The sequence below is a fragment of the Heloderma suspectum genome, chromosome 6 (genome assembly GCF_057233095.1).
Source record: "Heloderma suspectum isolate Gila_16-S chromosome 6, 16-S_ref, whole genome shotgun sequence".
Lineage (NCBI taxonomy): Eukaryota > Metazoa > Chordata > Lepidosauria > Squamata > Helodermatidae > Heloderma > Heloderma suspectum.
In genome coordinates, this window is record NC_139463.1 from 92,590,874 (window position 1) to 92,615,214 (window position 24,341).

Sequence of the window (24,341 nt, forward strand, 5' to 3'; positions counted from 1 at the left end):
GATAGAGAACATCTCCACAGCTACCATGTATTTTCCCTTGGTGCTCAGATAGGCTGGAACAAAGGATAGCCAAACGCTGCAAAAGACCAACATGCCGAAAGTGATAAACGTGGCTTCATTGAAAGTGTCAGGTAGCTTCCTGGCAAGGAAAGCCACAGAAAAGCTTGCAATGGCCAAGAAGCTCATGTAGCCCAGGACACAGTAAAACATAGTGGGTGCTGCTTCATTACATTCCAGTGTAATTTCATCAGGCATGGAATGCATGTCAATATCTGGGAATGGGGGAGAGGTTGCCAACCACATGGTGGAAATGCCTGTTTGAGTAAGGGAGCAGGAAAGAACAATGCGGTTGGCCAGCCCTTTCCCCACCCACTTCCTCATCCTGGATCCTGGCTGGGTAGCCATGAAAGCCAGAACCACCGTGATGGTTTTTGCAAGCACACAAGAAAGAGCCACTGAGAAGATGATGCCAAACAGAGTTTGGCGGAGTAGACACGTCACCATCTTAGGTCGTCCAATGAACAGCAATGCACAAAGAAAACAGAAAATAAGAGAAATGAGAGTGTATGTGAGGCTCTGGTTGTTGGCTTTGACAATAGGTGTGTCACGGTGCTTGAGAAACGTTCCTAGCACCAAGACTGTGATAAAAGAAAATGAAAGAGTACCCGTGGCTAAACTAATCCCCAAAGGTTCTTCATAGGACAGAAAGTTTACATGTTTGGGGATGCATACATTGTGGTCCTCATTTGGATAATGAGTGTCTTTGCATTGAAAACAGTGAGCCATGTCTGAAAAAGAAGAGATATCGTATCAGTGACCAAAATTATGTATTCTGAGTCTCTTTGAGAACTTATTTAAGGAGGAAATGACAATACTTTATAAATTACAATTAATAAATCTTGCCTCACTTGTAATATCCTTCTCTGTGTTCCACCACTCTGTGCCCCCACACCTTTTGCTTTTCCCTTCCTGGGGCCTTTTACACTGGCACCAGGTGGAAATCTCTATTTCTCTGGCTGCCTCCACCGCACCATCCTTCAAACTCTTTGGGCCACAGGTATCTAATCTACTTTAGGTAGTGTGAGGGGTGTCTATGGTGGTGGTGTTTTTAAGACCATCACATTTCAAACAACATCATTTACTTTAGTGCAGAAAAATGTCAGAAAATGCTTTACAATCTGAATGGAAACATGCATATACATGAATGAGCACAAAGATCCAATTGGGTAGAGACACTGCAAACCCTCCCCTTAAAAACTGCTTCACTGTTATATTGAAGATAGTAAAATATTGGATAGAGAAGCCATAATCATGAATTTGAGAAATTAATCCAAATGTAAAAATGAGGCAGGAGCATGCCCAAGAATTGACTTTAGCAACTTGTTTTGAAACAATTCCGTGTCATACAATTCCATTGTGCAGTTTCCACTGCCAACATAGTACCCTGGTTTGCAACAGCAAAGACTGATTTTTTGAATGTGAACGTTATTTGACTCTCATTTCTAATCCCCATCTCATATCAGCTTTAACACGACTAAGGATGCAGCAGATGCAAACGGCAGTTTTGGAGGGTTTTTTTTTAATAAGATGCCCTATGCCTCCGGCCTTTGCCCTTGTCATGGTGGCAAAGTGGAGGACCTGCCTCATTATCTCTCTTATTGCCCTATCTTTTCCCAAATTCATCCCAAGGATTTCGATCCATTTTTTGAGAAAAAGTTCATCTGGTCCAATTCAGAGAGAAAAATGTTCTGTTTAGCTGTCATAAGAAGACAATTTTCCTGGCACTGGCTAATTTGCCCTTGCAGCCCAAAATAATAGAGTAAACGTTTTGACCTTGTAGAATGTTTAAAAATGTGTAGCGTATGTTTTATCTGATTTTTCTCCTTCTATGTTTTTGTATGCTTGATTTGATTGATTGATTGACTGATTGACTTATTTACTGCACGTCTATCCCCCCTTTCCCCTCAAGGAACCCAAGGTGGCTTACATGGTGCTCCTCCTCTCCATTTTATCCTCACAACAACAACCCTGTGAGGTAGGTTGGACTGAGAGTCTGTGACTGGCCCAAAGTCACCCAGGGCCAATCTACATTGCACCCGTCATCGCTGTCAGGGTTGGAGCTGAGCCCATAGAGCCCCAAAGCAGCTCTGATCCCGAGGAAGAGCTCCAACCCATGGAAGAGGAGCCCGCTCATCTCTCAGAGGCACAGCTGCAGGGAGACCCCCCCCCACTTGCATTCCTGAGCGAGATAGTACCCTGGCAGTGAAAGAGCGGGAGATCAGTTGTTGCTAGACGCAAGGCGCTGGTGCCTAGAGAGGCGCGAGGTGGAGGGCACCGAGAGGAGGCACTCAGCCCGCTTGGCACTATGGCATTAGCTGCGTCCTGAAGCCCCATGGGTAAGGGGGAGAGCCTGCCCTCCACGCCCATAAGTTTCAGAGCTTTCCCACCCATCTCCTCCAAATGGGGACCAACTGTGTGCATGGAGCTTAGGTAGGGAAGGTGGAGAATTCCGCCACATATTCCAGTGAGGCTGAATGCACTGGCATTCGGCCCCTGGAATCCGTGGTGGAACGGCCACCTGCCCCCCCACCCGCCCTGCGGAACCCCCCGGGATGGCACTTACCTGGGGCGGATGCAGCAGATGCAGCGGCAGCTTCGGCGGCAGTGCGGCGGCAGCGGAAGGTGCAGCAGGGGCGACGGAAGGTGCAGTGGCAGCGGAAGGTGTGGCAGCATGGGCGGCAGATTCGGCGGGGGCGGGGGCGGCGGCAGGGGCAGCTGGGGCGGCAGTAGGGGCAGCAGGGACGGCGGCAGGAGCAGAAGGTGCAGCGGAGGTGGCAGGTGCAACAGCAGCGGGAGTGGCAGGTGCAGCAGTGGCGGGGGCGGTGGCGGGGGTGGGGGCGGCGGTGGGGCCAGCAGGTGCGGCGGTGGCGGGTGCAGTGGAAGGGGCGGGGGCAGCAGGTGTGGCAGCAGTGGGGCGGTGGCGGGGGAGGCAGGTGTGGCAGGGGCGGGGGTGGCAGAAGGTGTTGTGGTGGGGACGGCAGGGGCGGCAGCGGTGGGGGCGGGGGCGGGGGCGATGGAAGGTGCAGCAGCAGTGGGGGTGCGGGTGGTGGGGGCGGCAGTGGGGGCGCCAGCAGCTCGTCTCCTGGCCAGCCGCAGCTGGGCGCAGCATACACAAATGGTGGCGGCTACGGAGACCGCCATTGGCGTTCACTATTTTTAGCCATTCTAGCCTACGTAAATATTTACGTAGGCTAGAAGAGTGAAAAATTGCAAACGCAAATGGTGGCCGCCATAGCCGCCACCATTTGCGAACGCATTTTTTTTACTTTGCCCTGATAGGCTACGTAAATATTTACGTAGCCTATCATGGTTAAGTACAGGGACGCAAACGGCGGCGTCTATGGCTGCTGCCATTTGCATTCCTGCTGCCCAGGGGCCGGATGTCCGGCTGAGGGAGGAGCCGGCCGGCGGCTCCGTGGAATCCCCGCAGAGCGGAGCCAGCTGGGCAGGATTCCGGGGTGAGGGACGGAGCGCCTCCCCCACCACCACGAAGCAGATCCGCGAAACGGTAAGTGGCTTTCATACATCCCTAAGGTTAGGTTACTCTGCTATGATACACTTTGCAGTTCGTTGGTTAGTTGCTGGCAAATAGCATCTGAAAGAATCATTAAGCTGTAAAGGAATAAAGCCTTGGAAAAAATCCCTTTTGTCTGTGTCTTGTTTTGACTAGGAGTGCTCGAAAGTCACTTACCTCATCTCGCAACTTGCTTTGCGGTGGGGGGAGGCGCTACGCTTCTCCCCCCGAAATTCAGGCCGGGGGGGGAGGTGCCACGAAATAAAAAGTAAAAAAAAAACAAAAAACGCCCCTGTGATAGGCTACGTGACGATTTACGTAGCCTATCACGGCTAGATCTGCAAAGTCAGCCGTGATAGGCTACATTAATATATGATAGCCTATGATAGCAAATAGCGTTGCCCTTATTTTCGCCGTAGTCTACATAATCTTTACGTAGACTACAGCGACCAAATAAGGAACGTGAATGGCAGCTCCCTATGGGGGCCGCCATTAGCCGTACACGCTTTTTTTTTTTGCTTTTTTTTTTTAAGTCACCCGTGATAGGCTACGTGACGATTTACGTAGCCTATCACGGCTGACTTTGCAAATCTAGCCGTGATAGGCTACGTTAATCGTTACATAGCCTATCACGGGGGCGTTGGGTTTTTTTTACTTTTCTTGGAATGGCGGCAGCGGCAGCCAGTCAAAAGACCGGCTGCCGCCCCCTCCCATGTCAAAGCCCTGCCGAACCGCCACTGCGACCCGCCACCGGGAAAGACATTCGGGAAAGGTAAGTCCCATCCCGGGGGGGTGTGGGGGTGGGGGGGGTGCGGAGAATTTCTCCCCGAAACTACTTCGGGGGGCCGAATACGTTGGCACTCGGCCCCCCGAAGTTTCGGCGAGAAATTCTCTGACACCCCTAGTTTTGACTACTGGAGGGGACTTTATGAGGCAGCTAGGCGCTCCTGACAGTCACAATGAATTCGGTGTCCTGTCAGGTTAAACGCTCGCACATTAAAACGTAATTATCCACACTCACCCATTTTCCCCATTGTGGTGCTTCATCAAATGCATGAACTCGTTTCACACTCGAGCACTGTGCTGTTTTCCTGCTCTTAAAGATGGAGGCTCTCATTGGAGGATCAGAAACTCTTCCTGTTTCTGCTGATTCCATGCCCGCCATGCTCACAGCTCTCGATGGCCCCATGCCGTCTTCCGGCTACTGATGGCATAGCTCCTTTAGCACTCAATGTTTCCTCAGTAACAAGCTAAGCAGGGTTGGCCTCAGTCAATAGTGGGATGGGCAAAATTTGAAGCTTCAAATCATCAAATTTTTGAATCTTCAAAAATTTGAATCTTCAAAGATCATGCCTAAATTGGGGGGGGGGGAATCACAGAGAAGCCACGACTCTTTGAAGATAACGCCTTAATTTTTTTGTTTTAAAGGCAGCTAAACCAGCGAATAGAAGGGGGTAAAACTTAGTCTCATTTGAAGGGATAGAACAACCCCCTGCTCAATGCAGGAAGCCTGATTCCCAGGAGGTCACCCATCCCACTACTGACCAGGGCCGACCCTGCTTAGCTGCTGAGATCAGACAAGCGCGTGCACATCCAGACCTTTGCTTGTTGCTGAGGAAACATTGACCGCTGAGGAAGCTATGCAATCAGTAGCTGGAAGACAACATGGAGCCATCAAGAGCTGTGATTGGACAGGAGGGAAATACAAACACTGCCACATATGGACAGGGAGGGGAGGGGACTACGACTAGATATGGCAGAAAATCAGAACACATTAAGGGGAAATACAGGGATATCGGGGTATTGAAAGCGGGAGCATGGAAGTGGGAAATTCCGGTTCCAATTCGAGGTGGGTACTGCGTAAGGATGTACAAAACTCACATACCTTTTTGTGGATTGATTCACAGTGGGGGGGAGGTGCTCCATCCCTCCCCGCTCTGTCCTTCCCCCCAGAATCCTTGATGGGAGGGGAGGCAATTCAGTCCTCCCCCTCAGAATCCTGCCCAGCCGGCTCTGCTCCGAGGCAGCTTTGCAAAGCAGCCGGCCAGGGCCATCCACAGCTGGATTTCCGGCCGCGGATGGGCTGGTACGGACGCAAATGGCAGCCCCGTAGCGGCCACCATTTGCGTCCAGCCAGGCTGCCATGATAGGCTACATAAGTATTTACATAGCCTATCATGGCTAACCCCTTCCCCCCAAAAATCCAGCATATGCAAATGGCGGCGACTATGGCGGCCGCCATTTGCATTTCCTATTTTTCGCTGTTCTAGCCTACGTACATATTTACGTAGGCTATTACGGCAAAAAAAAAGGGGAACGCAAATATTGTAGTGGGTGCTATTTGCATTCCTTTATTTTTCTCTGTTCTAGCCTACGTAAAGATTTACATAGGCTAGAATGGCAAAAAATAGGGTACGCAAATGGCAGCCGCCGTAGCCACCGCCATCATTTGCGTATGCCTTTTTTGGGGGGGAGATTGGCTTGCCATGACAGGCTATGTAAATACATACGTAGCCTATCATGACAAAGACCAGGACGACAATGGTGGCCACGGCGGCTGGTGAAAAGACAAGCCGCCGCTGCCGGACCCACCGCCGTCCGGAACATCAGCCCCAGGTAAGACTCATCCCAAGGGGAATCTGCGGGGGATGGTGGGGCAGGACGTTCCACCATGGATTTTGGGGGGCCAAATGCCAGTGCACTTGGCCTCACTGAAATCTGTGGCGGAATTCTCCGCCACCCCTAGTACTGCATAGTGTGAAAGACAGGCGGTGAAACCTCATTGGAAGCAAAAAAAACCCAGTATAGATTGGCCCCCAGTGAGCTTTCATTGGTTGAAACAATGCAAGCTTATTATTATTACATATCATAAATGAGCAATAGGATAATAAAAGGGCCAGAGATAAACACATTTAGGGAGCAATCCTTTTGACCCTAGACAGAGTCTGGGGGTCCATAGCATAATTTGGATTCCTAAATCCAAAGCTGGAGACACTGCTCCAACCACAGATCCTAGAATCCATGCTCCCCATGCCCTCACCCTCACTTCCAGTGCCAAGAGGACAACAAAGGTGACCTCAGAGGAGGTAAAGGGGACATGCTGATGGGTGGGGGAGGAGGGGACAGGGAAGTTGGGATACAATGTATCCTGAAGCTTCCCCAGCCTCCTTTCCTCCCACTCTGACATACCTCAGCTAGAAGAGGAAAATGGAGAGCAAAAGGAGAATGGGGGCAAAGATGGCCCCTCCTGTTTCTCCAGCTCTGCATAGGTTGCCCATAAGCTTCTAATTTTGGAGGCTTATGGCCATCCTGTTTGCATTGTGCCCTCAGCTAAACTAACGAGATGGGCCCTATTTTATCCAGGTCCCCTATTCAAGCAATATCTTACTGTTGTTGGTCCAGCTTTCTCAGTCATTTCCCCAATTCCAGTTATTGATCTTGGGGGTTTCTGCATGAGAATCATGTATTCTCAAGAATGGAAAGACAGCTAGAGTTCTAGAGCAAAGAAAGATTCAGAGATCTGAGGAATTGAGAACGAGTTGAAAGACATGGGTAGGGATGGCAGAGAAATCTGCCACGGACTCCAATGAGGCTGGATTCTTTAGAATCTGGCCCCCCGGAGTCCATGGTGGAATGGACTACAACCCCCCAAATCCTCCCCGGACAGACCGTACCTGCTTCCCGCCAGTCGAGGTCTGTCCTCAGCTGCCATCCGTCCGCTACCCCAGACTGTGGCCGCAAATGGCTTCCAGCGTAGGGGACACCATTTGCATCCCTGCTCTTTTCGGTGATAGGCAATGTAAATATTTACGTAGCCTATCACTGAAAAGAGCAGGGGAGCAAAAGTAGGCATCCCCTACATCGGATGCCATTTGCGGCCGCAGTCCGGGGCAGCGGACAGACGGCAGCAGAGGATGGAAGTCTAGCTGCGGATGGGCCTGCCGGGCAGCTCCACAGATTCACCAGCGAGTGGAGCCGGATGGGCAGGATTCTGGGGGGGGGGACAGATCGCCTCCCCCCACCCCACAGACGCCCGGAGCAAAACGGTAAGTGGGTTTTGTACACCCCTAGACATGGGGCAACAAAAATAAGATATTGCTTGAATGGGGACCCGGATAAAATAGGGACTGTGTAGTTCAATTAACTGAATGTGTTTATCTCTGGACCTTTTATTATCTGATTCCCATTGCTCATTTGTGAGTATGTATGTTACGATTCAGATTGTAAACCTTTCTCTTGTTGCTATTTTCCTTCCCTAAATTTCAAACTTTGTTATTGGAAATATCATGGACTCTTCTGGGAAGGGCATAGGGATGTCAGAGAATTCTGTCACGGACTCCAGTGAGGCCAAATTCTAGAATCCGGCCCCCCGGAATCCGTGGCGGAATGGCCTCCTGCCCCCCGCAACCCCGCGGAATCCCCTCAGGACAGAGCTTACCTGGGGCAGCTCCAGTGGCACCAGCAGTGGCTCCAGCGGTGGCAGCAGCTGCAGCTGATCTCTTGGCTGGCCGCTGCCCTGCTGCTGCCACAAATGGCAGCTGTCATAGCGGCCATCATTTGTGTCCTTGCAGGCAGCCACGATAGGCTACATAAGTATTTACTAGGGATGTCAGAGAATTCCGCCACGGATCTTGGTGAGGCCGAATGCCAGCGTATTCGGCCCCCCAAAATCCAAGGCGGAACAGCCTGCCACCCCCCTCGTGGATTCCCCCCCAGGATGAGACTTACCTGGGGTGGAAGTTCCAGACGGCGGCGGCTCCAGCGGCAGCTTCGGCAGCTCCAGCGGCGGCTAGGGTGGCAGCTTCGGTGGCGGCAGCTGGTCTTCCAACCAGCTGCCGCCGCCACCATTTGCAGTCTTGTCATTGTTATTTTTTACATAGATGTGATAGGCTAGGTAAAGACTTACGTAGCCTATCACATCTGGGTAAAAAAAAACACCGCGTACGCAAATGGAGGCAGCTATGGCCACCGCCATTTGCATTCCTTATTTTTGGCCATCTTAGTCTACGTAAATATTTACGTAGACTAAGACAGTGAAAATAAAGGGGAACACAAATAGCACCTTCTACGCTATTTGCATTCCCCCTTATTTTCTCCATCTTAGTCTACGTAAATATTTATGTAGACTAAGACAGCCAAAAATAAGGAACGCAAATGGTGGCGGCCGTAGCCACCGCCATTTGCGTACGCGGGTTTTTTTAAAATCCAGCCGTGATTGGCTACGTAAGTCTTTACGTAGCCTATCACGGCTGAATACAGGGACGCAAACAGCAGCAGCTATGGCAGCCGCCATTTGCGTTCCTGCTAGCCAGCGGCCAGATGTCCGGCTGCTGGTGGACCTGGCCAGCAGCTCTGCAGAATCCCCATGGAGCAGAGCCGGCTGTCAAGGATTCCAGGGGGAGGGACGGAATGCCTCCCCCCCCCAGCGGATGTCCCGACTGGAACAGGTAAGTGATTCGTACATCCCTAGTATTTACGTAGCCTATCACGGTAAAGGCAGCCACACAAATGGCAGCCATGCGTAGCTGGGGAGGATTCTGGGGGAGGGACAGACGCCACCCCCTCCACCATGGATGCCTTTGTGCAGAGCCAGGTAAGCCTTTTGTACATCCCTAGAAGGTAGGGATATATGAAAATTCCGCCACAGATCTCGGGGAGGACGAATGCCAGCGCATTCGGCCCCCTGAAATCGGTGGCGGAACGGCCTGCCCCCCCCGGCCCCCCCGGGACAAGACTTACCTTGGGCAGATCTTCCTGGCTGTGGCGGCTGCAGTGGCGGTGGCGGCAGTGCGGTGGCGGCGGCTGTAGCGGCCGGTTTTCCGACCGGTTACCGCCGCTGCCATTTCCAGTTTTAAAAAAAGAAAACGTGATAGGCTATGTAAATATTTATGTAGCCTATCACGGCTAGTTTTTTTTAAAAAAATGTGATAGGCTACGTAAATGTTTACGTAGCCTATCACGCCTGACTTTTTTTTTAAAAAAACAACAACGCGCTTACGCAAATGGCAGTGGCCATGGCCGTCACCATTTGCGTTCCTTATTTTGGCACGTCTTAGTCTACGTAAATCTTGATGTAGACTAAAACGTGCCAAAATAAGGAACGCAAATGGCGGTGGCCGTGGACACCGCCACTTGCGTACGTGCTTTTTTTTTTTTTAAGTCAGCCGTGATAGGCTACATAAACATTTACATAGCCTATCACGGCTGACTGTAGGGACGCAAACGGCGGCGGCTACAGCTGCTGCCATTTGCGTCCCTGCTAGCCAGCGGCCGGATGTCCGGCTGCTGGCGGAGCCAGCCGGCGGCTCCGCAGAATCCCCATGGAGCAGAGCCAGCCAGCCAGGATTCTGGGGGGGGGAGGAACGGAGCGCCTCGCCCCCCGTCCAGGATTCCGGGGGGAGGGAAGCAAATCCACCCTTTATCCACCCCATATCTAATATCCACCCCATATCTAATAGCATGCCCATTAGGAGTGTAAGAAACCTAATTACCCGTCCACTGAAGGGCTCCGTGGGGGGGGGGAGATCCATCCCTCTCCCCAGAATCTGCCCCAGCTGCTGCTGCCAAATGGAGTCCAGCGTAGCGGGTGCCATTTGCTTCCCTGCCCTTGGCCATGATAGGCTACGTAAATATTTATGTAGCCTATCATGGCCAATGGCAGGGATGCAAATAGCGTCCGCTACACCGGATGACATTTGGGTCCGTAGCCCGGCAGCAGATGGCTGTGGAATGAAGATGATGGACCCGGACTGGCCGCTACCAGGTCTTCGCAGGGTGGCGTAGGGGAGCAGTCTGTTCCGTCTCAGACTCTGGGGAGTCCGTGGTAGATATCTCTGCCATCCCTACTGCCCATGCTAACTAAAGTAGATACCTGAGACTTATAGACATTGAGGATAGTTCTGTGGAAGCAGCAAGAGAGTTAAAAACCTTTCAGCTTGTGGCCACGGAAAAGGGTCACACAGGAAGGGAAGAGCAAAAATGAGCAGGCACACATTTTTTTCCTGCTTTTCCTTCCACTCATGGAACAGGGCTCTGCCAGTTATTACTCAATTCCTAACAAAAACAGCCACACAGAGACACCTCTATGAGATTACGAAGGGAATCTCCAATATTAAAGAAGCATCTGTCCAGCTGAACTCATGCATGCACCAATCTTGCATTTCCTCTGAGTGCAATTAATATGATTGATACATCTGAATACTACAAGGCTTACCATTTTGGTCTGCTACCTTCCCTTCTGGACATGGAATGCAATCATAGCAGCAGAATTGCTCCCCCTCTTTCTTTTTCTTTCTATAACCCGGATGGCAGTTGTCATTACACACAGAAAGAGGTCGTGCCTATTCCATCAATGGATAGAGAAGAAGGTTCACTTTCTGGAAAAAAGTGGGCTTGGAATGTGGAAGGTTCATGAGATAATATGTTGTGTATGACATTACTCTTTTTCTTTGGGCAGTGTCATAAGTGGGTGAAGCAAAGGTGTCACTTGTCTTGAGGCTTCCCCAACCATCTCATGCAATGAATGGTTAACTATTTGAATGCCATGAATATTCATTATGCAGGTGCCAGTTTGTGAACTCTCTTCCTAGAGTAGCTCTACTATCGCCAGCTGTTTTGCTGACATTTTCATCTTAAAGCTTTAAAGCTTGCTAGTCATTGGTGGTCATTCTCTCTCTCTCTCTCTCTCTCTCTCTCTCTGTGTGTGTGTGTGTGTGTGTGTGTGTAGCATATAGAATGTGTGTTAGCCAGTTGCTTAGTTTTAGAGCAGATGAAACAAACCCCATACTGAAAACAGAACACTTGGTCTCTTCACTTCCTACACTGGCTGAGGGGGGAAACACAAAGGGATAAGTGTACGCAGCTATGTCACATATGCACTGCTAGATCAGACATCAGACTGTAATCAAACCTCTAAATGTGCATATGTCCCAAAACAGGGGAAAGGGGCTGAAATTGCCCCAGATATGCATACCTCATACATAGGCCTGGTTTGCATAATTTCAGGGCGATTAACAAGTCAACATGGCTTGTTAACCACCCAATATGTTCCGGCTGTGTGCCAGCCAGATTTGCATAACTCCCCTCACTGACACAGCTTCTTGTGTCATGGGAATGTTGCTTCTTGTGTTCTGCATATGGTTGGCTTGTTGCAGTGTCTAACAAACCACCCCACAACCACGCTACAGCCCATTGGTCCGGGGTGGTTTGTTACCCATCCCGACAAGCCACCCTCACTGGGTCCGCATGAAATGAGAAGCTGCAGCAGAGAGGGTAATTATCCAAATCTGGCCAGCATGCAGCCAGCACATGCAGAGTGGTTATCAAGCCATGGTGGCTTGTTAACCACCCTGTGATCATGCAAACCAGGCCACGGTGTTTCACAATGCATCAGGTCAACACCCCTCCAGAGATCACCCCTTATTGAAATTCAGTGCACTTTCCAAAATATCTCAGTTCAAGTCCTACCTGTTTAAATGAACCGTGCCAGACAATGGCATCATCATCAACTGTGAAAACATGGTGTTTTGGAGCCTGGGGATCCATCCTTCCAATTTTCACTTTAACAAATGATTTGTTGGGGAATGTGACCCAGTTTATAACATCAAATCCTCCTACTAATTCTCCATTGTCATTAAAGAAAATCTTGTCCCCAGCACTGTTGTTAAATGAGACTTGTTTCAGAAAGTAGTGAAGCTAGATTGAACATGAAAATAGAAGTGTTTAACGAAAAGTCACAACGGGAAAACAGGGGTATTTTTTTTCTGACTGATATACACATCTGCCAATGATCGTTTTATCTTGGACACATCAATTCTGGATGATGGTCACTCTGTATCCGAGGTTGTCCATGCACTATAGATTTTATTTCATTACTGCATGATGTTATTCCTTGCCTGGACACTCTCACATCATTTTCGTTTTCTGAGGGGACAGCTATATGTGCTTCAGATATCCATAACCAGAATTCCAACTTTAAAAAAAGAAATAAAGACAAGTCAAAGTACCTGTAGTAGAGGACTGAATCTGAGACTGGGGTAGCTAATGTTATGTTTGTTTTCAGCACCAGCTTCTTATTAAAATGCATCTCCACCAAAGCTGCTACTTGTTTTGTGGCAAAGAGCAGCTTCCTGGGGTGATTTTGTTCCTGCCAGCTCCCTCCCTTGGTTAATACTGAAGCTATGATGGGCTTTTCACCTCTATGCTGTTAATTTACAAATCATCAGAAAATCCAGTGCTGAATATTCTGGTGGCACCATTACTTTGGCATGACATGGATGACATGGATGACTGTGTACCTGTTGTATATGCTGTTATTTTTTTCCCACAGTATTCAGGTCTAGATCTAGTGAGCAAATGGTTGATGGATGATGATGTTTAAATCTTATGTTGCAGAATCAGCAGTACAGATTTGTGGCCAGCTTGGAATAAAAAGAACTATATCTTTGTCTATCATCAATCTGTCTGTCTGTCTGTCTGTCTGTCTGTCTGTCTCTCAAATGCAAGAGAAACTGAAACTAAGAGATTCATCTATTCAGACTAGGGATGTATGAAAGTCACTTACCTTTCATGGATTATGTTGATGGGGGGGAGGCGTTCCATCCCTCCCCCCGGAATCCTGGATGTGGGGGGAGACTAAGACGGCAAAAAAAAAATAAGGAACGCAAATGGCGGCGGCCATAGCCACCGCCATTTGTGTACGCCATTTTTTTTTTTACCCAGACGTTTTAGGCTATGTAAAAACTTATGTAGCCCATCACATCTCTGTAAAAAAAAAAAATGCAAATGGCGGCAGCCGGTCGGAAGACCAGCCGCTGCAGCCGTCGCCACTGAAGCCGCCACCAGAGCCACCGCCACCTGGAAGATCCGCCCCAGGTAAGTCTCATCCCGGGGAGGATCCCCGGGGGGTGGGGGGGTGGCAGGCTGTTCCTCCACAGATTTCGGGGGGCTGAATGCACTGGCATTTGGCCTCACCGAGATCCGTGGCGGAATTCTCTGCCATCCCTAATTCAGACCAAGAGCTTGGGAAGCTTTGCTCTTAAAAGACTGGGTTTGAATCCTATTGTATATACCTTACCTTGCACAAGTTGACCAGGCAGTGTTTTCTTCCTCTAATTTTCACTTAAACAGGGCTTCATTGCCACATTCAGTGGGATTCCTGATCCTGATGTGTTTCCTAGGTCTGATAGCCATAGCAACAAGGCTACATGTAAAAGAAGGTAAGTCAAGCCCCCAATTTCTTTTTGATTCACACACACACGCCTGGCCACAGAAGCAAAAAAATCCTCACCATTTTTCATGGGGGATAAATGTTCTGCGAAAGGGGTGGGTGGGCATTTTCAGCCCAGCACTGGTTCTCATTTTGCTGCACGTGATATATGAACTGAGACTCAGATAAGAGCTTTGAGGCATTACCTGCCATGGCTGCATTTTCTTCTTCTCTCCCTGGTTCACTGATCTGTGTTTTTGTTTGGATGAATACAAGGCATGTAGAGCCTGAGCCATGGCATGAACGGCATTGTAGATGCTGTAGCTGTGGCCGGTTATAGTCACAGGAAGAACATTGCTAGGAAGGCTCCCAATACTCTCTTCTCCAGTGCAACTCTTGCCATCTACTTCGCCCCGAAAAGAATCTGGGAATGTGCAGTCAAATGCATGCTCCCAGAAATCCCTGATGAAACCATCTTCTTTATTGCTGTCTGGGTTTCTATTCTGAATAAATTCCTGGAATCCTTGCAGTTCATTGGCGAGGACATCAACAGATATAGCACCATGGAAGAACTGCACGCCCCAGTCTCTACGTTGTTTGCCATATGATTTGATCTCAGTGTGAGATGTCAGAATCCACACTTTACCTTTTGGCTTTTGCATGGCATCCACCCTTTGTGGTAGATTTAGCACCCATCTGCAAATGATCATGGAACGGACATCTCCATAGAAGACCAATACAGTGGCTTTGCTGTTCATGATTTTATCGTAAAGTTCTACCTCCCATTTCAGAGAGGCTCCCTTTTCAGCCAGGTAGCCAAAACTAGCAAATGATTCCATGAAGTCAAAACAGATGCCAGCTTTGGAAAATTCTGGAAGCATGATTTGCACAAACCATTCTAAATTCACACCATCCATAGCAATGAAGCCAATCCATGACCAGCTGAAATGGAGAAGTAACTGCAGAATCATCCTGTACTCACTGTCATGACTTGGGACCATCTGATAGAAGGAGAGGACTTGGGCATTATCCATTCTGAGTGGAGCAAATGCATACAAGAGCTAAAGACAATTGGAGGGTGGGGAAACAAAGACAGTGTTACGGTTTGGACTTTGAGCTATCTCTCTATATTTCAGTACTTTGGGAGTATTTAGCTGCCTGATTACTCCTTATACCAGATTAAAATACTTCTAAACAAAGTGGATACCAAATATTGTTTAGTGGGTTACAATCCTGGTTTTGTACTAACAAGGATTAGTAAAGGAAAATCTTTTCTATCTGTTTTTCATTTTTATTAGAAATAGACCTGTAACGTCACATCAAAATATAACTTGTGTAGATAAACATTTTTGTTGCAAAGCAGAGCTTTGCTACAGATTCATAGATCTTAATAGCTTAAAAATGAATAGAATTTCTTAACCATTCCTTGTTCTAAGATTTCTAGTCTTAACATCTTTTTGAAAAGAGAGATCTCATTCTAAGTACCAACTTCTAGGGATGTCAGAGAATTTCTCCACGAATCTCTGGGAGGCCGAATGCCAACGCATTCGGCCCACCGAAATTGGTGGGGAAATTTTCCGACACCCCCCCCACCCCCCCAGGATGGGACTTACCATGGCCGAATGTCCCTCATGGAGGCGGGTCCCGGCGGTGACGGCCGGTCTTCTGACTGGCCGCCGCCGCCATTTCCAAGTAAAGTGTAAAAAAGAAAAAAAAAACATAATAGGCTACGTAAAGATTTACGTAGCCTATCACGGCTAGATTTTCAAAGTCAGCCGTGATAGGCTACGTAAATCTTCACGTAGCCTATCATGGCTGACTTTGGGGGGGGGGAAAGTGCATACGCAAATGGCGGCGCCCATGGGCGCCGCCATTTGCGTTCCTTATTTGGGTACGGGTAGTCTACATAAACATTTACGTAGACTACGGTGGAAATGAGGGCAACACTATTTGCGTTGCCCTTATTTTCGCCGTAGTCTACGTAAATGTTTACGTAGACTACCCGTGCCCAAATAAGGAACGCAAATGGCGGCGCCCATGGGCACTGCCATTTGCGTAAGTGCTTTTTTTTTTTCAAAGTCAGCCGTGATAGGCTACGTAAAGATTTACGTAGCCTCTCACGGCTGACTTTGAAAATCTAGCCATAATAGGTTACGTAAATGTTTACGTAGCCTATTACTTTTTTTTTTTTTACACTTTACTTTTTTCTTTCACGGCTGGGGAGACAGGGCGCTCCCCCCCGGCCAGAATTTTGGTGGGGAGGGGCGGGGCGTCTCCCCACCCACTAAGAATTTTTTTGGGGAGAAACGGAGCGCCTCCCCCCCACCCCGAAAAAAGCTGCAGGACCAGGTAAGGGACTTTCATCCATCCCTACCAACTTCCCTGCTCCGTACTGAATGGGCTATTCACCTGACAGGTCCACAGGCCTGGTGAGCTTCTTATAAGAAGATATAAGAGACTTGCCATAGTCTCTAGGGCAGGGATGTAGAGACTCTTTCACAATGAGGGGCAAGTTCCATTTCAGAGAAGCTCTCATGAGCCACATTCCAGTGGTGGGTGAAGCTAAATGCAAAAAGGGTTGAGCTGACAAACCAAATCTACCACCATATTTTGACTGAAGGCTCTTTCTGCCAGTAACCTTCTTTGTTGTTCAGTCGTTAAGTCATATCCGACTCTTCATGACCCCATGGACCATAGCGCTCCAGGTATCCCGGTCCTCCACTCTCTCCCGTGCTCAGGTTCGTATTCATTGCATCGGTGATGCTATCTAGCCATCTCATCCTCTGCCATCCCCTTCTCCTTTTGCCTTCAATCTTTCCCAGCATCAGGGTCTTTTCCAGTGACTTTTCTCTTCGCATTAGGTGGCCAAAATATTTGAGCTTCAACTTCAGTATCTGTCCTTCCAATGAGCAGTCAGGGTTGATTTCCTTTAGGATTGACTGATTTTACCTACTTGTAGGGATGGTGGAGAATTCCACCCCGGATTTCAGTGAGGCCGAATGCACTGGCATTCGGCCCCCCAAAACCCATGGCAGAATGGCCTCCCACCCCCGTCCCCCAATGGAATCCCCCCCTGGGACAAAGCTTCCCTGGGGTGTATGTTCTGACAGCGGAGGCGGCTCCGGTGGCGGCTCCGGTGGCGGCAGGGGTAGCTGGTCTCTCGGCCGGCTGCTGCAGACTCAAATGGCGGCCAACATAGCGGCTGCCATTTGCTCCAGCCAGGCTGCTGTGATAGGCTATGTAAGTATTTATGTAGCCTATCACGGCAAAGTCAGCCACGCAAATGGCTGCCACCATGCCATTTGTGTAGCTGCCTTTGCCGTGATAGGCTACGTAAATTCTTACGTAGCCTATCGCGGCAAGCTAAAAAAAAACACCATACGCAAATGGCGGCAGCTACGGAGGCCGCCATTTGTGTTCCCTTTTTTTCTCTGTTCTAGCCTATATAAATATTTACATAAGCTATTACGGTGAAAAAAAGGGGAATGCAAATAGCATAGAGTGCACTATTTGCGTCCCCCTTTTTTTTGCCGTAATAGCTTCATAAATATTTCCATAGGATAAAACAGCGAAAAAAAGGGAACACAAATGGCGGCTGCCGTAGCTGCCGCCATTTGCGTCCGCTGCTTTGTTTTTTTCCATTAGGCTGCCCAGCGGCCGGATGTCAGGGTACGGTTGTCCTCGGCCAGCGGCTCTGCGGAATCTCCGCAAAGCGGAGCCAACTGGATTGGGATTTGGGGGGGGGGTGCTCCACACCTCCCCCCCACCAAGAATCACCCCGTTGAAAAGGTAAGTGACTTTCATACATCCCTACCTGCTTGCAGTTCAGGGGAGTCATAAGAGTCTTCTCCAGCACCACAGCATAAATTCCTGGGCACTCAGCCTTCCTTATAGTGCAGCTCTCACAGCCTTACGTTACTACTGGGAAAACCATAGCTTTGATGATATGGACCTTTGTCAGCAAGGTGATGTCTCTGTTTCTTACTATGTGGTCTAGGTTTGCCATAGCTTTCCTCCCAAGGAGCAAGCCATTTTTAATTTCATGCCTACAGTCACCGTCTGCAGTGATCTTGGAGCCCAATATAATAAAATCTGTCACTGCTTCCATTGCTTCCCTTTCTATATGTCAGGAAGTGATGGGGCCAGATGCCATGATCTTAGTTTTTTTAATGTTGAGTTTCAAACCAGCTTTTGCACTCTCCTCTTTCACCCTCAACAAGAGGCACTTTATGTCCTCTTTGCTTTCTGCCATTTGGAAGGTATCATTTGCGTACCTGAGATTGTTGATAATTTTCCCGGCAATCTTAATTCCGACCTGTGATTCATCCAACCGAGTGTTTCTCATGATGTACTCTGCATATAAGTTAAATAAGCAGGGTGACAGTATGCAGCCTTGTCGTACTCCTTTCCCAATTTTGAACCAATCAGTTGTTCCATGTCTGGTTCTTACTGTTGCTTCTTGTCCCTCGTACAGGTTTCTCAGGAGACAGGTAAGGTGGTCTGGTACTCCCATCTCTTAAAGAATTTGCCACAGTTTGTTGTGATCCACACAATCAAAGGCTTTAGCATAGTCAATGAAGCAGAAATAGATGTTTTTCTGGAATTCTCTTGCTTTCTCCATGATCCAGCAAATGTTGGCGATTTGATCTCTAGTTCTCTGCCTCTTCGAAACCCAGCTTGTACTTCTGGTAGTTCTCGGTTCACATACTGCTGAAGCCTAACTTGTAGGATTTTGAGCATCACCTTGCTGGCATGTGAAATGAGCACAATTGTCTCCTTGGCATTGCCTTTCTTTGGAATTGGAATGTAATAGGGGTGGACGAAAGTCACTTACCTTTTCTCGCAGCTTGTTCGCGGTGGGGGGGAGCGCTTTGCTGCTCCCCCCGCGAAGTTCAGGCCGGGGGGGGGAGGCTTCCCGCCTCGCCCGGCCGAAATTCAGGCCGGGGGGGGAGGCTTCCCGCCTCGCCCGGCCGAAATTCAGGCCGGGGAGGAGGCTTCCCGCCTCGCCCAGCCGCGAACACGAAAGTAAAAAAAAAAAAAAAAACAACGTCCCCTGATAGGCTACGTGACGATTCACGTAGCCTATCACGGCTAGATCTGGAAAGTCAGCCGTGATAGGCTACGTGAATCGTCACGTAGCCTATCACGGGTGACTTAAAAAAAAAAAACGCGTACGCGAATGGCGGCCCCCATAGGGAGCCGCCATTCGCGTTCCTTATTTAGTTGCTGTAGTCTACGTAAATGTTTACGTAGACTATGGCGAAAATAAGGGCAACGCTATTTGCGTTGCCCTTATTTTCGCCGTAGTCTACGTAAACATTGACATAGACTACAGAGACCAAATAATGAGTTGCATTGTGGCACGATAAGTCCACCTTGCATTCAAATAGCTGTCATATATCTGGAATCCCAGGGTGACATTTGCTAAAAATTGGGTATTTTCATTGATCTCTTTTACAGCAAATGCTAAGGCCATAATGTGCTGATAGTTCTCAGGCATTGTACTGCAACAAGATGAGCAATTTGCATTACAAGCACATTCTGCACTTAGTAAGCCATGTGCCATGACTGCTTTGTATATCTGATTGTATATTGTTGTTGTTGTTGCTGCTGCTGCTGTTGTTGTTGTTATTATTATCTACAGCCAGAGCAAGGTTGCACTTAAGTCTTACTGAGATCAGTATGAAAAATTATTCATGATTAACCTCAGTCCATTCCTACCCTCAGGCTGATTATATTCCAACGGACCAAAGTGCAACCACTGTGCTCTGGATCCTTCCCAATGTCTTTAAAATACACGTTGTTTTTATGTCCTAGTTACAACCCTCTGTAACTCCCATATTTCTTCATTAGAGGCTTCTTATGCAGGTGTTCTAAAAGCCACAGGATTGAGCAAGATAATGAAATAGAGTAAGTAATATGGAATCATTTTCAAGCAGGCAGAGGGGTGGGGGGTGCAGAATATGAATCATTTTCTGTGAAAAAAGACAAATCAATTTATCCATCTTCAAAAATGAAGGAAAATGCTTCTTTAAAGGGGAAAATGGACATTTGATAAAATTCTATGGAAAGGTACATCATGGTTGACAGTGTGTGTGTGTCTGTGTGTGTGTGTTTAAATTGTGCTTATTATTATAATCAGTATTTGTTTGGGGCTTGCTCCAGACTTAGCCATGCTTAGTGAAGACCAGGGGTTGGGAACCTCAGGCCTGGGGGCCAAATCCAACCTCCTGGGGTCTCCCAATCAAGACCTAGGGGGTTCCCAAGATGGCCACAACCCCTACATTTGGCCCCACCAACCAGTGGCTATGCAGCCCCAAGAGCTTCTCTGAAACGGAACTTGGGTCTCAGCCTGAAAGGGGTTCAAAGCCCCTAATATAAACAAAGGCATAAGATGAAATGATGGGGTCAACATCATAAGAGGCACAGTATGGGAGGCAGATGGTGGAGGTGAATTCTACAAATTCAAAGACAAAACATCAGTAAATTAAAAAGAATGGACAAAACAGTATCATGGAAGAAGTCAAATCATGTTTACAAGTGTGAAGGTTTCAGGCCTACAGAGGCAAAGGGGGCTGGGGGAGGTCAGGCTTAGAGGCCTGGAGTTTTCTTTCGGGAGGGGTAACCCTGAGAGGAGTAGTTACATTTCTCCAGTTAAGTGTCAGTTTAATTTCTCAACTTAACTTTCATTCCTTCAGCTTTCAAGCAGTACTTTTGGTTTTGAGGAGGAGGGTATATAATGAGAGCAGGAGAGCCACTAAGAGCAGAGACAGCCAGAGCCTGAAGTGAGAGCAGAGTGTGAAAAGGGAGCAGGAAGAAGCAGCCTAGAAAAATCTAAGGACAGCTAGGGTAAAGGAATGTGTATTTTGCCACTTTCATTTTCTTTTAATGCCTTTTGTATCACTCACCTCTATTGTGTATATACCTTTAGTTGTAATTTGTTTGCTTAAGTTTACTAGTAAACTGCTGTGCTTAAATCCTGTGTCTAGAATGTCAGTCACCCCAGTTCTACAGCCTAAACCCCACGTTACTAAAAAGGGGAAGTTTACAAGAAGGAAAGTGAGACTCTTGAGGAGGCAAGAGATCCTTAAGGGGTTGCTCAGGGGGTCCAGGACATAAGGGGAACCTTGACAACATTAAGGACTGACAGATGTGTCAGTTTCAGTTTACCTCACTTTCTTTTCTTTCTCTCTCTCTCTCTCTCTCTCTCTCTCTCTCTTTTTAATAAGGTTTGGATTCATCCAAATGTTGAAATTCTTTTTAATGTTTGCATGAAAATTTGTGTATATTTAATTTCCATTTCCCCCACTATTTGCATTTTAACACCATTTTGCCTAATATACCCAATTTTGCAAGGAATATACCTACTACAGTGCATTTTAGTATTATTTTTGCATCTTTGTGAGCAATTTTCAAATGCACTTTATATTTGAAAACTCCACTGCAAAATTCATAGAAGTACAAATCTTGAAAGTTACGTGAGTTACCTGAGTTCATACATTGGATTGAAATACACAGTTAGGAAAGCTGACATTACAATGTGAGCAGAACACATTTCTTCTCCATCCCTATTTCAAAGCCTTAATGCATTTCACATGACAGTTCATATGGGACAAAAGGCCTTATCTCATGAAGTTTCCATTGCATCTATTAATGGTGCCTGCAGGCAGCACACTTTACAAATTGTGTTTGTAGTGGCTGTTTCTCCAGTTGGGCCCAGCACAAGGTCCCCCTTCACCTTCCACCTCCTCTTCTACCCATGATAAACACATTGCTAGGTTTGGGTCATCACAAAGTCTTTGGTTGTATCTCACCCCTTGAGAAGCATATTAGAAGAATGAAGGTGTAGAACTAAAATCAGGCTAAATTTCCATGCATTGCTGGAGTTCATTCCTTTCAAGATGAGTACCATGGTAGAAACTATAAGCAGGCAGTGATGCACTCTAAGAATATGAATAGGGGTATATATAGTAATTACTAACATGAAGTCTTTTGATATTATCCCTGGAGGTCGTTTGTTGAAGGCTTTTGAGCCACGCATGAAGAAGGTCTGAGAAACAATCCCACTGAAGATGAGCTCTCCGGGCTGAACATACGAATGATGAATAGGATGAGGATCCCACATACCACAGTTAACAATACGAGTCTTGCACATTATGTGTGGTAGGAGCATCAGCAGCATCAGCAACACAGCTAATATCATCATTTGATAGCAAATCTTACCTCTGATTACAGAGCCCCTATTTGCACCTGCTGAACGGTATCCTTACAGTCACCACAATTAAAGATGCATAATTTGAGTTGTTATCTGAATTGCTTAAAGTCCTGAAGTCAGTCGAATAAAAAGCAAAGTATCAGAAATCAGTTTGACAGAGTCTTGTCCATATCCCCTTCCTGACATTTGTTCCGAATGTTGCTAGGATACTTTTATATAATCTCTCACAATCTGTGTTCTTTTCATACATTTATTTTTATGGGCCGCTGGAACTCTGTAGGATATTTAGCAGACATTTTGATAATTACAGAGGACTCAGCAGAATTAATTACTGGCATTTTGATAATTACAGTGGACTCCAATCAAAGTTATATGTTCTCTGTGCTATTGTTGGAAAGCATGTTGGATCTGCCTGAACAAAATGATTAATTCCCAAGTTACTGGAAGAACAGCAATGAAAACATGTGTTCTGGAGCCAGAGAGGAAATGAGAACTTTGTTGAGAGGATAAGATTGTCCTTCTTTACAGTATGGTTACTTTGCATTCTGGAATGAAAGTGAGGTGTTTTCTGTAGCATGGCTGAAGAATATCAGTTTATTTGCTGCCCCTGTATAAAAATTGTATGTCTTTATTTGTTGGATAGAAAAGAACCATAGCAGGACTAGCAATTAGGGATGTACGAAAGTCACTTACCTTTTTGAAGGGTGACATTTGTGGTGGGGGGGAGGTGCTCCATCCCTCCCACCAAAATTCTGGCCGGGGGGGGAGGCGCTCCGCCCCTCCCCCCGAATCCTGGCCGGCCAGCTCCGCAAATGGCGGCGGCCATAGCCGCCGCCGTTTGCGTCCCTGCAGTCAGCCGTGATAGGCTACGTAAATGTTTATGTAGTCTATCAGGGCTGATTTAAAAGAAAAAAATGCTTGTATGCAAATGGTGGCGCCTATGGGCGCCGCCATTTGCGTTCCTTATTTTGGCACGTCTTAGTCTACGTAAACATTTACGTGGACTAAGACGGCGAAAATAAGGGGAATGCAAATAGCGTAGCATCTACGTGCATTTTTTTTTTCTTTTAAATCAGCCGTGATAGGCTACGTAAACATTTACATAGCCTATCACGGTGTTTTTTAAAAATCTAGCCGAGATAGGCTACGTAAATCTTACGTAGCCTATCACATTTTTTGTTTTGTTTTTTAACTGGAAATGGCAGTGGTGGCAGCTGGTTGGAAGACTGGCCGCCGCAGCCGCCACCGCCGAACCGCCGCCGAACTGCCGCCAGAGCCGCTGCCACCAGGAAGATCTGCCCAAGGTAAGTCCCGTACCGGGGGGGTGGGGGGGCAGACCATTCCGCCACCGATTTCAGGGGGCCGAATGTGCTGGCATTCGGCCGCCCCGAGATTCATGGCGGAATTCTCTGACATCCCTACTACCAATTAAAGACTATTCTGGAGTGAGAGAGGAAATACATTTCTCTGGAAATACTGTCCTGATTAACAATATGGTAACTTTTTGTTCTTGTTGCTCTAGATCCAGTCTATTTCCTTGAATTTAATATGTTTCCACTGGCTCTATATCTCTCAGAAAATCGCAAGTATCAGTTGTCGTAACTTCTTCCTTGTCGATCTATAGTAGGATTGAAGCAAAAAAAAAAAAAAAACAGCTTAGAGGGCCTTCTATAAAGCATGCATGCTGAAGCCTCAAGCCTTCTTGACCTTCACAACATCCATGAGGCCTTGTGTGTGTTTATGTGTACATGCATGCACAGATTTGTAAAGTTTAAGCATCTTCTTCCAGAACACTGTTTCTTTGTGTGAAATTGCACACTCCCAACATCACTTTGCAGCAGAAAAAAATGTGTGGGCTAAGATTTTGGAACCCAGTTGTCTAGCTTCACATTCTATGTACACTCTATGTGAGCACTTTCTAGAGGAGAAAACAGTGCCCCACGAATGTCCTGTTATATAAATGATTGTTCAGAATCAGTATGTTCCCTACACCAACACTGCCAAGATGCACCTTTCCTTCGTGGCTCTTAAAAATGTATGAAACAAACATATTATCTTCGAATCTTGCTTTGATATTTCTCATTACTAGCAACATAATCAGTCACAATGGTGCTAGGAAGAGCAGCTACAAGCAGCACACCCCAAGCATCATATCCCTCTCAGGCCTGCTACGTCAGAGGAGACCCCCATCTCCCCCCTTGAAATGACATGCCTACATGTGTGCTTCCCCCATCTGGTCTTTCCCTTGGAGAGATGGGGTGGATGGGAATGTTGGACAATGTTTATGTCTCTACACATGCCAGGCAGTTAGATCTCCTCCGGTGATGCTTCATGCGCAGAGACAG

At 47.5% G+C, this 24,341-nt stretch overlaps 1 protein-coding gene across 1 annotated transcript; it reads left to right on the forward strand.

Annotated features, from left to right (window-relative positions):
- Window positions 1-3,400: 3,400 nt before the first annotated feature.
- On the forward strand, window positions 3,401-22,607 carry LOC146341838 (uncharacterized). Its single transcript, XM_084807057.1, has 5 exons — window positions 3,401-3,568; window positions 13,703-13,791; window positions 17,427-17,570; window positions 19,635-19,691; window positions 21,792-22,607. The coding sequence occupies exons 1-5, from the start codon at window positions 3,401-3,403 to the stop codon at window positions 21,811-21,813; spliced, it is 480 nt and encodes a 159-aa protein (XP_084663183.1). The 3' UTR covers window positions 21,814-22,607.
- Window positions 22,608-24,341: the final 1,734 nt, after the last annotated feature.